The sequence below is a fragment of the Aptenodytes patagonicus genome, chromosome 12, assembly GCF_965638725.1.
Source record: "Aptenodytes patagonicus chromosome 12, bAptPat1.pri.cur, whole genome shotgun sequence".
Classification (NCBI taxonomy): Eukaryota; Metazoa; Chordata; class Aves; order Sphenisciformes; family Spheniscidae; genus Aptenodytes; species Aptenodytes patagonicus.
The window spans coordinates 3,556,827-3,570,416 of NC_134960.1; the positions used below are offsets into that span (position 1 = coordinate 3,556,827).

General features: G+C 44.0%; 1 protein-coding gene across 1 annotated transcript; it reads right to left on the reverse strand.

Annotated features, from left to right (window-relative positions):
• Positions 1–228: 228 nt before the first annotated feature.
• SKP1 (S-phase kinase associated protein 1) lies at positions 229–9,962 on the reverse strand. Its single transcript, XM_076350487.1, has 6 exons — positions 9,883–9,962; positions 7,057–7,153; positions 4,471–4,544; positions 3,096–3,239; positions 2,269–2,409; positions 229–1,492 (listed from the first exon to the last, which is right to left on the reverse strand). The coding sequence occupies exons 2-6, from the start codon at positions 7,151–7,153 to the stop codon at positions 1,457–1,459; spliced, it is 492 nt and encodes a 163-aa protein (XP_076206602.1). The 5' UTR covers positions 9,883–9,962; the 3' UTR covers positions 229–1,456.
• Positions 9,963–13,590: the final 3,628 nt, after the last annotated feature.

A 13,590-nucleotide genomic window follows, 5' to 3' on the forward strand; every position in this document is an offset into this window, starting at 1 on the left:
CTGGTAAGCCATCAAAAAAATATATCCATCTGGATTGCTTGCTATTTGACTTCCAACTTAATCTGAGAAGTTGCCCGCTGTGTCTGACTAGTGGCTTGCATTAGTCATTTAACAAATTCTTTACATCCGTTTTATTTCTATTAACCACTGCCTCAGTGCGATTATTCAGACACTCAGTAGTAAGTGACAGGTTGTCTAGTTTCAAATAACTAGAACCATTTGCAAACAAAAGTTTAAAAGCCCTTTATTAATTCAGAAGTGAAACACTGATATTTAAAGTGAGATAAGTATGTTTATTAAGGTTCATTCTACTCTAAAGTTTATACAGAGAATGGAATGCAATACAAGCTAAGAGCACACCTCAAAGATCTACCACACAACCATCCCCTACTCCCTATAAGGGAACTGTAAAAAAAAATAAAAATCAGAAAACCAGTTACTGTTTAACTAGTTGCAAGTGGCTTTGTCCAAAGAAGTTAAGCTTGATATTGCATTAGCTTTGTATGCAATAATTAAGTCTCTACAAGCTGAAGTATCACATAGAGGCATAAGATTTCCTGTGGACACATGAAACCATGTTTTAAAGAGCTACATCACAAGGGTTGTTTAAAATTGCCTAAAAACGAGCCACTAATGGCATGCACAGGTCAATAATATTAACTTTGGTAATGTCATTTTTGGTCAAACCTGGATTCCACTTTTAACAGTAACATGTATAAAAACACACCCATCCTGTGCATAGAGCAACACGCTTTTCATTTGCTACCGGCTAGAGGTAGGTCTTCAAGACATGGTTGAAATATTCAAACTTAGCTGTCAGGAGCTTGCTTAGTTCTAGATCACATCTTTCACTAGTCTATAAGGCAAGACTAACAGGACAAGAAAGTGGTCAAATATTTCGTTTTTTTAAATGCAGGACAAGAACCATCTTGAAAGTTATATAGCTTTAAGTAACACTAATTTTCCCCACAATGGTTTTAGAAGAAATCAGTGACTTTTTTTTACTTTACCTAGTTCCCCAAGACACATTCTAGTTTGTTTTTCTCTCTGAAGCTATCAATACCCTGTAAATACAAGTGTTTTGTTCTTCTTGAGGAAGAAGTCATAGGTGGTTTTATTTACAATGGAGTCAATCTTTAGCATTGTAACTGGACTTGAACAGTTTAAAAGTATAATGAAAATGACAACCTTAAGTGCTACTTTCCATACAGAATCCACACTTAGTTCAGTTTTATTCATTGCAGAGTAAAGTAAAAAGACATCCAATTACACTAGTAAAAACTCAGAAGATTTAAATTTGTACTCAAAAAAAACACTACACATGCAAAAGGAACAATATCCTGCTAACACAACTTCATTTGCTGCTGCATTTGTCTAATATTAACAATTATGAACAGAGCAGTGCAACTAGTATTTGGAACAATCCTTACAGTGTTCGAGTGTCAGGCACAATACTTCACTTCTCTTCACACCACTGGTTCTCTTTACGTACCTAAAAGAAGATTTTAACTGTTAATATGTTGCAGTGAACTTTTAAAGGTTAGCTGTAAATTCCCATAAGCATTCAGGATTACTTATTGCAGGAAGGCATAAACTTGGAAGCAGCTTTCATTTTTCACACAGGGTTTGTCATTAGGAAGTCAGTCTCCTAAACTGACCCGTTTATCAATCTAAACCAAGAAATTTATTTCTCATGCCTAGATTTGATCAAAACTGAATTCTTCCACCAAGTAAAGCAAATGGACTAGCTTAAGACTAAATTGCTTGTTTCATGACATAGCACTGAAGACAAACCTAAGTTTGTCCTCAGTTCGCTGCCTTTGTATTTAAACAAGGCATCTTGTTCTGCTCTTTCCCACCTCTGCCATTTTGCAGTTGGTTTGTTGTTCAAGTTCTAAGACCGATGAGTTCATTACTTAATCCAAACATCTTACCCTTCTAGCCACATGCAACAATGCATCTTCAGCATTCTTACTACAGCTCCAAAACAGCAAGCTAAGGCTGCCACAAACAATCCTACATGTTTTCTTACCAGACACACGTTTGAACTAGGAAGTCAATATGCTTTGTTTTGACCTGTTCAGGTAATGGGCTGCAAGCACCGTAGGCACTGAGAGGTCTTCCACCAATAGCAACCCAATTACGAGGAGTTGATGCATTAGTTTACATTTATTGTTAACAAATCAGTTGCATCACACATTAAACTCTGAAGCACCACACAATTCAGCACAAAACCAGCTAAATTATAAGTAAACCCAGATCAAGTACCTGTGCTTCTTCCTCCTCAGTGAAGTCATTCTTAATATTGAATGTCTTGCGAATTTCTTCTGGAGTTTTCCCCTTGATCATGTTTGCAACTGTCTTGCATGTGACATCAAGCAAACCTTTGATGTCCAAGTAATTTGCAGCCTGTGGAAGAGTTACCAAATTTAAAGCCTCCATATCAATATTCTGCCTCTGTAGATGTACTACCAAAGTTACGCTTACACTGAAACTGCAGAATACTGCAACTGCAAACAGATCATCTCCACTTTGAGAAGCTTCTAGCTAGAAGCTTGAAGCAACAGTACTGAAAACTTGCTTGCCAAACAGAAGGGAAAGCCATTTGTACCATGAAAGACACCCCCCTGCTCCTCCTTTTACAAAGGGCTTTCAGAAGCCTGCAAACATTCGAGACCTTCAGTGTTGAAGTGCTGTTAACTAAGACAAGTAATGTTGTCTCACAATACCACATAAGGTACAAATTTTAAAAGTCAAAGCTAGATTTTAATTTGGATGCAGACCTCCAGAACTCCATTTCTAGTAAATAAGCCCTCAACTAAAACTCGAGAGCCACAAGAATAAAGACAACTGTAGGGCCCCATATTCAGAAAAGCGTATTAATTGATAAATGAGCAAGGATAGATTAATGCCTAGCATTAGGTTAACAAGCATTCCAACATCCTCAACAATTTTAGCCAGTAGTTTGCCAGAACTACTTGCCCTCCCCACATCCCCCCCTGAAGAAGTTATTCAAGAAGCATAAAGACTTCGTCAAGTGCACAAATAGAGCACACTTCACAGGCATAGCCTTTACACTTCTTGAACATACTTACCAGGATAAGTTCAAAAAGTGTTCCTTGGTCTACTTTCAGAAACTCTTGATCCCACACAGGGATGTCATCTGTTCTTTTTTCTTTGTTCTCATCATCCTCAGGAGGAGGTGGATCATCCTTGTGATGGGTGCACCACTGAATCACCTAATTATTGTTTTGATATTAAAGTTTTATCCAAATGATTCTCCCATTAGGCCCCACTATAAAACTTAACTTCATTTTAGAAGAACTGTACCTTTTTCTCTAGATTAATATTAGAATCATGTATGAACATGCTCCATTACCCGGTATTTTCCTCTTTGAACAACTGATCCCCAATCCTGAAGTACAACAGCCTTCAAGAATCCCATCTCAGACAGTAGCTAGTTAATTACTTACGATCTTAAAAGCCAGCTGCTGGTGTTACAAAGTTACTCAACCCTGCGCTAAAACACATAAGACTGCACAAAGGAAACCTAAACCTCATTTTGCGGTGTTTAATCTGTTTGCAGAAACACAATTCTTATTAAGCAGAATACTACATAGGGGAAGAGTGTAGAGTGGTAATAGCTACCAGCAGGACGTGTTCACCACACTACAAAGTTTACCTGGCAAAAGTTTGCATGTTCCCAAGCTTGCTTTTTTTTTTTTTTAAACACCACCAGCTCATCACCCAGACAATTAAAGGAGTAGGGATCTACTGCAAGTAAAATCCTGTTCCATTTCACCAACCTGAGAGACTTCACAAGTTTGAAGTTATTTATGTGTATGTTCACTAGGAAATAGTTCCTAACCCTGTATTTACCCCAAAACAGTCCAGTGCTTGTTTTGGCACAACACTTTCTACTTCAGAGCAAAAAGCATCTTGGAAGACAGCAACATACTTTTTCACTTTTCTCACTTGATCCAACAATAATCATGGTCCATTACTGAATTTAATACCAGCAAGTGTGCACAGCCTCTTAAGCACTGTAACTGAAACACAGGCACAGCCAGTTACTCTCACCACTGCCTGTCCCTTAATCCTTTCTCCTAACATTTGGATCTCATGAACAGCCACCTCAGTTCACGGAATCCAGTTAAAATCAGTGCTTTTAATACCATGAAATACTAGTGTGCACAGATGTCCACCACTTCAACACCTCAGGAAGCCTGTCTGGCCTCCAGCTGCTGTTCCAGAAGATCACCCCTGAAAGGTCTTCTGCCATTTTCTGTCTGCCAGCCTCAGCCCAGTTCTCAGATACCCTAGATACCTGTGTTCAGGCACCTCAAATTGGTTAGGCTTGTAGCTTGCACATGAGAAGTATCTTTAATACAACAGTTCATAATATCCAACTCCAACATGAATTTCACATTTCATTACTGCCATACAACACTATCACTTTCAGCATCTTACCTTTTTTAAGATAGCTGCATTAACATTTGGAAGAGGGACTGGGTCATCATCACCTTCATCATCCATTCCCAAATCTAAAAATGGAAAGATGACTAAGCAACTGGCAGGCAAAACCATTTACTCTTCTCTGAACTGGGTCACTTCACCAGTTCTCCACTATTTTAACAATGCTGAGGCTGAATGGATTGGTAGCAAAGGATCTCCAACTGGTAAAGTCAGAAGCTTTTAGAAAGCTTCAATGAGGCTTTGTGGAGCCTTGGCTGCATTATACATACTAGGTTATACCAAGTTTAGGCTAAGTAGCTAATAAGGCTACCTCATCAAACAAGAGCATCAACAAACCATAGGTTAAGCAGTCAGTTACTTCTCAGAGCAGAACTTGCTAGTTCGGTGTTCTGGGAATAGGGTATGTTGAAGAATCAGACAAATATTTGTGTATTTTTACCACTTTCAACAGTTCAATCCACAAGTTAAACCAAAGTGTTCCAACTGAGATCTCCCATTCAATTCATTATCAAATAAGAATTCAGATCTACTGTGGTAAGTACAGACAATGCATTGTCCTCTACAGGAGCAGTAAATACCGTAGCCAGATAACTGGCATCTCAAGCACTTGTACTGATTCTTACCAGCTGAAGAAGTTCGCATGCTAAGACAGCAGCACAAATCCTTCAATCAAAAAAGCATTTAGAAAGCATGTGTCTGATACTCCTTGTTTTAAAAGCTTGTCAGCATGCTCAAGGCAGATTTGGATAAAGTTTGTCACTTTGTCCCCTTGATACAATTAAGTAAAAACTGAGAGAAAAACTTAATTAAAATTTTGACTTGATACACAGAACAAATACCACATTAGCCATCTTTGATTAGAGGGTATGCTTTTTTTATTACACAAATGCTAACAGTTGGATGACACCCTAGCTGTCAGAGATTAACATCTTGTAATTAGTTATGTAGTTGAGTAACTACGCAGACCTTCACTCGTTATATGCACAGATGAGCCAATTCTACATCACCAAGGAACTCAATTTTTAAGAACAGATGACTGTCACACCATCATCACTCATCAAATTTGTGTGCAATTAAAATAGCATATACTTCTGTATTTAGGCAAGTCAACTACTGTTGTTATTAGTGGGATATTAGTTAGCACTACTTTTTGTTTGGAATAAGTAACTTCATAGATTCAGAAACTAAAATACTGGCATTAAAGGGTACTGCATATGTCACCAATTCATGGAAACTTCAAATGCATACTTTGAACATGGTGGCAGATACTAGTGTAAGAAGTGACCAGTCCAAAATTGTTGGTATGGGGAAATAATTCAAGCAGTATCTCAAGTTTAGTCAACTCTGCTCAACTTGTCCCCACCGCCTCCAAACCAGCAATTTCACCTGTTATCAGAAAATTGATACTTCATTGGTGGTCTCATGACACTCGACACAACCCCACCTTTCAGCCCTTCCCCTTTCAGCTGCAGCACCCAAGACACAAAACATTATTTAACTGATGCTTAACTAGCTGTACTGCAAACGCATTTCATCCATACTAGGAGACTGGTTCTCACCCATATTAGTAAGAGGCTAGTTTATGGTGCCTAGCTTACAACACTCACCATGTGTAACTTCCCCTTCAACACCACCTGAGTGTCACTCAACACCAGCAGTGACACAGCTTCTGCATGAGAAAACTGAGAAGAATTGTGCTCCCTAATGTATTCCAACCAACTGCTGTTTCCTGCCCATGTTGCTAGTCATGTTCAACAGCATCTTATTAAGAGAATAAAAGTGTTCAATGGTTGGAGTATTTCAACCTTATCTTTGTTTTTCTTACATATAAGGTGTCGCAACCAGCCAAAGATTTATACCCAAGAGCATCATTTTAACAACATCTATAGAAAGATTTTTTTCCAAGTTAATTCCTGAATACACCCAAAAACTGGAAAAAAACACCAGTAAACAATGAGGATTTGCACTAGAGGGATTAGACACAGTTTGCTCTGTATCCTAGCCATCTGGCAGATTTCCCCTCCCCCGCCACGAGTTCTTTTGTTTCAAATTTATGTCAGCAGGAGATCAGAACTAAGTATTTATCCCAAATAATTTAACTGCATCCATAAGCTCACAATATAGGCTTCACTTTAGCTCTTCCTTCACTGCATTGGTTTATCACCTCCCACCCCATTTAAAAGATATTTACATCGTAAGACTGGTTTGTATGATTAAATAAACTTAGTTTTTAATATTATTAGATGTTCTGTTTGCTTAACTTTTACAAAACTGAAGTAGGCTGTAGGCAAGGCAGTGGGGTGCTTGTATTTTACTAGCCTCCCTGTAAGTGCTCTTAACAAGAAGACTGAACTTCACGCTTTTTGCAAGAGCACATCCACCCAAAACACAGTTTAAGCTACAACAGCAATTGTTCCAGCTGTTCTGACATAAGACAGCAAGCTGCTTCATAGGTCTGGGAATCCTGTTTCAGCCCAGTACTGGTTTGTCCCCTTTGGTCACAATTCCTGTTCAAGAGGCTTCCTTGAACACGCTGCTATCTCTGCACGAGCTAGCGATCCCCAGGCTTTATGCTCTTACCTTCCAGCATAGTCTTTATAGTTACAGACTGTTTTGCAATTTCAACATCAACTTCAAAGATTTCTCCATCTGAACTCTGCAGTTTAATTGAAGGCATCTACAAGAGAAGGACAGTTATTTCCACACAATATTCAGCAAATATTACAAGTTTAGCCGACTCGAAGATGTACATTACCTTTACTATTTATATTGGTTCTTATCAACAGCAGACAGCCCATTGCCACTTAAAGCACACTCAGATTGTTCACTGCTTGAATCAACAGGCCTAAATTCATTAATCCTCATGCTTAAGAAACAAGGACTGATAGAAAGAAGCCTAACACCAATTTAAGAGAACTTTTTTCTTAGTTTGAAAGCATACAATACACAAAATCTATTAGTCAACAGTGCTTCCATTTTTTACAGTGCAACACTAGAGCTATCTTTCTCCTAAATTAACCTTCAACAACACTTCCAAAACACTACTTGTCTTCAAATCCAAACAATTGCTACTCACTTTGACTACTCAAATGAAGTCAGATCTCAAAAGCAGTTTTCAAGTGATAGCCTCTGGAACAGAATCACAAAATTGAGGTCGGAATGAACCCCTCTAGACAGAGTCTAGTCCAATCTCCCTTGCCCCAGAGTCAAACAGGCCAGGTTACTCAGGATCAAAGGCTTCCCTTCAGAAAAGTGTTTGGTTTTCCGAAGAGATTAAAAAGCAATGTGCCACTACGAGGAAAGCTTTCAGCATTCAATACTACTCTTAGAAAGATCAGCACTTTGTTAGCATTAGGAAAGACTAAGATGACTACGCATTTTAACAAAGTTCTTCAAACAAACCGTGATGAGACCTACAATAGAAGCAGCAGACTTCAAAAATGTCACTAGCAGGAAAATAATCAAGCTTTACAAGAATGCATCTTTCCAGATATTTAACAACTTAACCCCAGAAGTAATGCACTTGATACAGCAGCTAGTAGCTTACAACTTCTGCCTGGAACTACACACGAAGTCTGTTTGGGTATCACGACACTTGAATCAGCTGACTTGAAGGACATGATAAACATAACTTCCTGGCCACATAAACTTTATAAATCAGTTCTCAACAAACTAGTCAGATGCGCTACAGTAAGTTCCTTTACCACTCGAAATATTTATTAGCAGCACACCATTGCAACAGTTTTGGTTTTTTCCTCAAGTTACCTGCTTAAAGATCTCTAAAGCATGTATTTGTAAATACAGCCTGCAAGGCACTGTAAAGAGAAGCTCTAGAAACAAAAAAAAAATCACAAATTAATTTCAATTAATTTTCAAATGTTCTTCCCCCACCAAACTTAAGAGCTGTGCATGCCAGTTCCTTACAGTAGCACTTGAACTACCAGAATTGAATTAGCTGGACCACTTTCAGCAAACTTACATTATCTCTCTTTGAATGCCTCCTGTAGCTCATCGGTTTGGCTGAGCCTGACAGTACTGCAACAAACCCAGTCCAATGGAGGCCAGCCAAAGCACATTATTAAGCAGCTCACACCAGCCTGAAGTCCTCATTGCTTCAATTTCCATTTGGCAGAGCGAGTAGCTAGTTAATGTTTACAGAGTCATGCAACCCTATATGACAGCACTACTTCTAATTAAGATGGGTGTTCTGGAGGGACACAGTCATGATTGTTCCAAAGATACAAATATATGTATCTCTCTCTCTACAAAAATAAAATTTGGATTAAACCATAGTTCTGAGTTAGTAGGTTGAACGATGCTCTGGAAAAGAAAAAATTATCTAAGCATGCATTTCAGATTTAACGCATCTGTTCTTGCAGCGATTGTCTGCAAGCACTCAAGAACAAACCCGGCTTCAGATGCCAGCCTTCCTGTGCTTGTGTCTAGGATTACATAATGCCGCACAAGGGAGCCAGCACGACAGGGATGCTGCCTTAACGCGCCCAGCCCCTGCAAGAACATTTGCATTGAGACCCTCGTATCACCCAAGCCCGCTTTCATCAAGACCTTTGGGTTATTGTTAGAGTCTGAATCAGGTAGAACGAAGTTAATCTACTGCCTTATCACTGATAACAGATCAGGGTTTCATCCAAGTTTCTTATTTTTATACCACAGAGCACAGTCTCCTGGAAGAAAAAAAAAGTGTCATTTTTAGCAAACTGCAGTACAGCTCTGGAAATAGACGGGCTTTGGCTAGCAACACAATTGGGTGACTAAGCAGCCGAGTCCTAAAAGCTCTATTCGACAACAGCGAAACAGGTTGGGAGCTAGTCAAAAGACAAACCTGAATTGCAGCGGTAATTTGCATGTATAAACCCGAAACGCAGAGCTCAGCCACCTAGAACCGCGCTACCAGGCCACTCCATGCCTCCCAAAGCTCTTCCGGACAGATGCCCGCTCCTTCCCCCTCCACCTCGCTGGGTGCACCGCCGCATTTATTCGATAAAGTCACAGCGGAGAGGCTCCCCTCGCTACTCGGGGTGCCCCCGGAGCGGCCTGACAGCCGCACGGAGGAGGGTCAGGCTCCGCAGGCGCTGCGCGGCCCGGGGCGCGGGAGCGCCGCTGCCGTATTTACCGGACCCCGCAGACGGCGCCTCTCCCCCCACAGCCCCCCTGAGGGGGCCCGCCGGCGTTTCAGCCCCGCGTTGCCCAGGAAGGGCTCAGACCTCGGCCCGCCCCCTCGGCGGCCCTCCCGGACCACCGCCTGGGAGCCCCGCCGCCACGGCCGCCCGCGCCAAGCGGGGGCCAGGCCGGGCCCGCTTCCCCCGCCGAGCGGGACCCGCGGCCCAGCCAGGGCCCCGCCGCCGCCTCGAGCACCTATCTCCCCCCCGAGCCCGCAGGCCTCACCGTGAGGCGGCGACGTCCGGCTCCGCGCTGACGGGACCTGACGGCGGCAGCGGCGGCGCTTGGGGCCCGACTGCGGCGGCGGCTTTATATGGCGGGGGGGAGGGGTGCGGGGGGAGGGGGAGAAGGACCCGCCCCTCGCTGCCTCGCAACCGCCGGGCTGCCCGCCGTGAACGCCGGGGCAAGACACCCCGCCCTGGCTCCCGAGCGGCGCGGAGGGCGGCTGACGGTAAAAAAGCGGACCCGCACCGCCCTTCGCAGGGTGGACAGGGGGGAAGCGGAGCCGAAACGAGGCGGGGAGGGCGAAGCGGAGGCCGTCGGGTCTTTCAGGCGGCGGCGCGGCCGCGCCAGGAGCCGCAGAATGGGCGGGAGCGCCTCGGGCGGGCCAACGGCTGCGGCGCCCCTCCCCCGCGGCCCTGAGGGGCCGCCGCGGCCCCGGGCCCGGTGCTGCGGGGCGGGAGGGGCGGCTGGGGAGAGCCGGGCCGGGGGAGGGGCGCTGGGTGCCGCAGCCCGCGAGGGGGAGCGGGGCGTCCCCGTGGAAACCACCCGTGGTGGCGAAGGGTGCCGGCGCGGCGGGCGGCCTGTGGTATCCGGAGGCCGGCCCGGTGCCCTCCTCGGGAAACAACCGGCCAGCGGGCGCGGTTGTCACCGCGTGTACTTGAAGACGGTAATGGAGAGTAACCCAGACCGGCCACAAAAAGCCCGCGTTGGGTGTTTTCCTTCTAGCGGGGTTTCACGGGAAGGCCCAAGGCCCGGGGGGTGCCCGATCCCCGCGAGGGGAACTTGGAACGGGGAGCTGGGTAAGGCTGCTTCTGTTTGTGGTAGCGTCTCGCATGTAAATACAGTGACACGCGACCCTCAGCGGCTACCCGGGCAGCAGAAAACATTTTAACTAAAAAACTACATTGGAAAAACTGGCTAATTTCAAATTGTCACAACGACAGGTTGCTCTCCTCAAGTGGCAATACAGCTAAGGACAGTTCCCAGCACTAGAAAGGGATTTAGGTCACTGAACATCTACCCCGGCTCCCACCAGGAATTTCGGGCAGGTACAGCTCTGTCCCTGGCCGGAGCACATTAAAGCATCTCCAGACACCAGCTGCGCAAGGAGCCACCAGGCCAGAGGAGCAGGCTAGGAGCCACCAAAATGCAGCCAAAGCAGTGCTGCGTTAGCACAACACCCCACCTGAGCGGCGTGCCCCAGCGCAGGTAACATTTCCTGAAAGGTCGAGTATGTGCTAGGTCGTGACGGGCAGTAGGTTTTCAGAAAAAGAGAAATCTGAAGGTTTTTGCTCAGCGAGGAAGGCAGATGGGGATATGAGTCCACCAAAGTAACCGTGAGGCGTTCGGGGTGCAGCATTGTGCTGTCACACACGGCACTCGTTCCACGCTACGCTGTTGAGCCCGGTTTTGCATCAGCTGTCCATGGCCAAGTGGCTTCTAAGTAGTTAAGACATTTACACAGTGACAACCCATGATTATGACAATTTGCTTTACTTCAAGACTTAATTAAAAATGTTTCTAGAACCGAAGTATGTTTCCGCAGCACTTTGATGCAGACATAGCCAGGCTACCTGTAAGCAGACTGGTACCCGCAACAGCATTGCACCACAGAGCACAAGTACGGCGTAAGTCACAGCTTTCCCTTTCCTTAGGGTCCCAGAGAGCCCCAGGCTGTGCACCACACACCTTGTTGAACAAATGACAGTCGTACCCGCTAGAAAATACCTTCTAACATAAAGAATTTTCCTCAGAGTCAGAAATTCTCAGTTCAGGAGCTTGCTTTGGTCATTTCAGAGTCCACAGCCCAGGACAGTAGCCTAGCCACGGAAGTATCAAGTCTTCTTTCTTTCCTTAGTTTTCTACCTGAGTGACAGAACCAGTGAGATCACAAGTATTAGAAGTATTTAACAGTAAATAGTCTTTTGGTTAGGGCTGACTCTCCGGAGAGATGGAAGACTCAAAGACAGACTCTCAGCCAGGAAGAACCTCTTAGAGCTCGGGTGACAGTGAGGCGATTCTACATCAGGTCATACCACTTAAATAGGTTTCTGTATAAATTCCAAAGAACTGTTGGAGACGACTGCCTGACTTGGGAACCTTGTTTCATGGGCTTTAGGGTGCCGAGCAGCTTGTTAGTTACAGCACACTCGAAGATGACTCTGAGCAACCTGATCTGACTTCGAAGATGGATCTAAATTCAGAGTGTGGTGCAGAGGACCTCAGTGGTCCCTTCCAGCCTGAATTGCTGTACGCTTCTGTAACGTGTGCTTCAGTGGGACTCTTCATGACAGCTGAGTGAGCATCCGAAGGTGTCAGGTGATGCTTATACAGCAGACTTCGACACTAACAGAGGTTCCTCAAAGATCCTGGTATTAGTGACCAGATAAGCTGTTTGTTAACCATTCATTAGGACCTAATTATCATATTTTTAATCTCTCTCTCTCTCTCTCACATATATAGATGTGTGAAGCCTCCAAACTATTCCTAATGTGACCTTTTGATTGTACCATCACCACATTTGCCTCTTTCCTCCTCAATCGCTCCATCTTGTATTCCAATGCTGAGAACCACATTCACTGCACTAAAAAAAAGGAACAACGCTGCCTTTATTTTCCTTAAATGTTCTTCTTTTAATTTATATTAAAACTCCTTGGTTTAGAGGATCAGACAATGACAGAAGGTGGCCTGTGGAAAACATATCTGCAAATCCTAAATCCCCTTTCCCGGTGTTGCCAAAGACCAAGGTTTCTGATTTGGCTCATGGTCAGCGAGCACAAGCTCTCAGACTGCAAATCAGGCTCAGCAGAGGGGGATGGGGTTTGCTCTCTGCACAAGACAAATCTAATAAAACCTAGGGACAGGCAGAAAGCTAAGTTCCATCCTTAATTATGATCTGTGTATGAATTTTAATTCAAAGGGATACTATTGATGAGCTTTATACTCGATACAGCTCTCTACAGCTTTCTGAAGGAGAAAATTCGGTCCACAGCAGACTTTGAATTTAGCTGTCGAATTAGAAGTCTGGGAAAGTTAAAACAACAAAAACACCCCACACCCAAAAAAAGCGGCAGACGGCTGTCACAGATATTCTGTAATCACAGGACGGCCACCTCCCACTGTGCCCTACATATCGTACAATGAACCTCCCCAGCTAGTCCAGATGCTTTCTGTTATCTGTCGTGAAAAAGCAGCTGCTGCAGCATTGATAGCAAAGTCCTGCGAGTAAGTCAGTATTAATAACACAAAAGACCCACCCTTCACTAAAGCTGCAAGGCAAAGAACAAGATTTTTCAAAAAAAATGGGTGTCCCAATTTCAATTGTTACGCACATGGGTAATCATTGCAATGCAAATAATCCTAAACCTAAGCATTGCCACCCTGAGCTGTAAAGATAATGGCACCGTGTATCAGCCACAGAAAAACTACAATTAAGGGCCTTTCACCACTGAGAACCCAGAGGAGGAAGGGGGAAGCTGAACGCTAAAGCAAATACCTGAAAAGATTGGAGCAACCAAGATCAGTGCAAGCGTAATTTAACGTAATCCAGAAGAGCTCTGACCTACATACTTGCAGCACCACTGGGCTGCGGGCGAAGCCAGCTGAGCAGCGATGCAGCCGCAGGGGGAAGGGGATTTTACCACGCTGAACGTTAGAGAGCAGCCTCCCGGACACAGCACTGCATCTGCTCCACAACCTTGGATTCTCTTC

Excerpts from the sequence above, each read along its gene's own strand:
- SKP1 (XM_076350487.1), bottom strand. The coding sequence starts at position 7,153 with ATGCCTTCAATTAAACTGCAGAGTTCAGATGGAGAAATCTTTGAAGTT. Across the intron at positions 4,545-7,056 it reads TATAAAGACTATGCTGGAAG|ATTTGGGAATGGATGATGAA; the intron begins GTAAGAGCATAA and ends TTCCATTTTTAG. Across the intron at positions 2,410-3,095 it reads CACTTTTTGAACTTATCCTG|GCTGCAAATTACTTGGACAT; the intron begins GTAAGTATGTTC and ends ACTCTTCCACAG.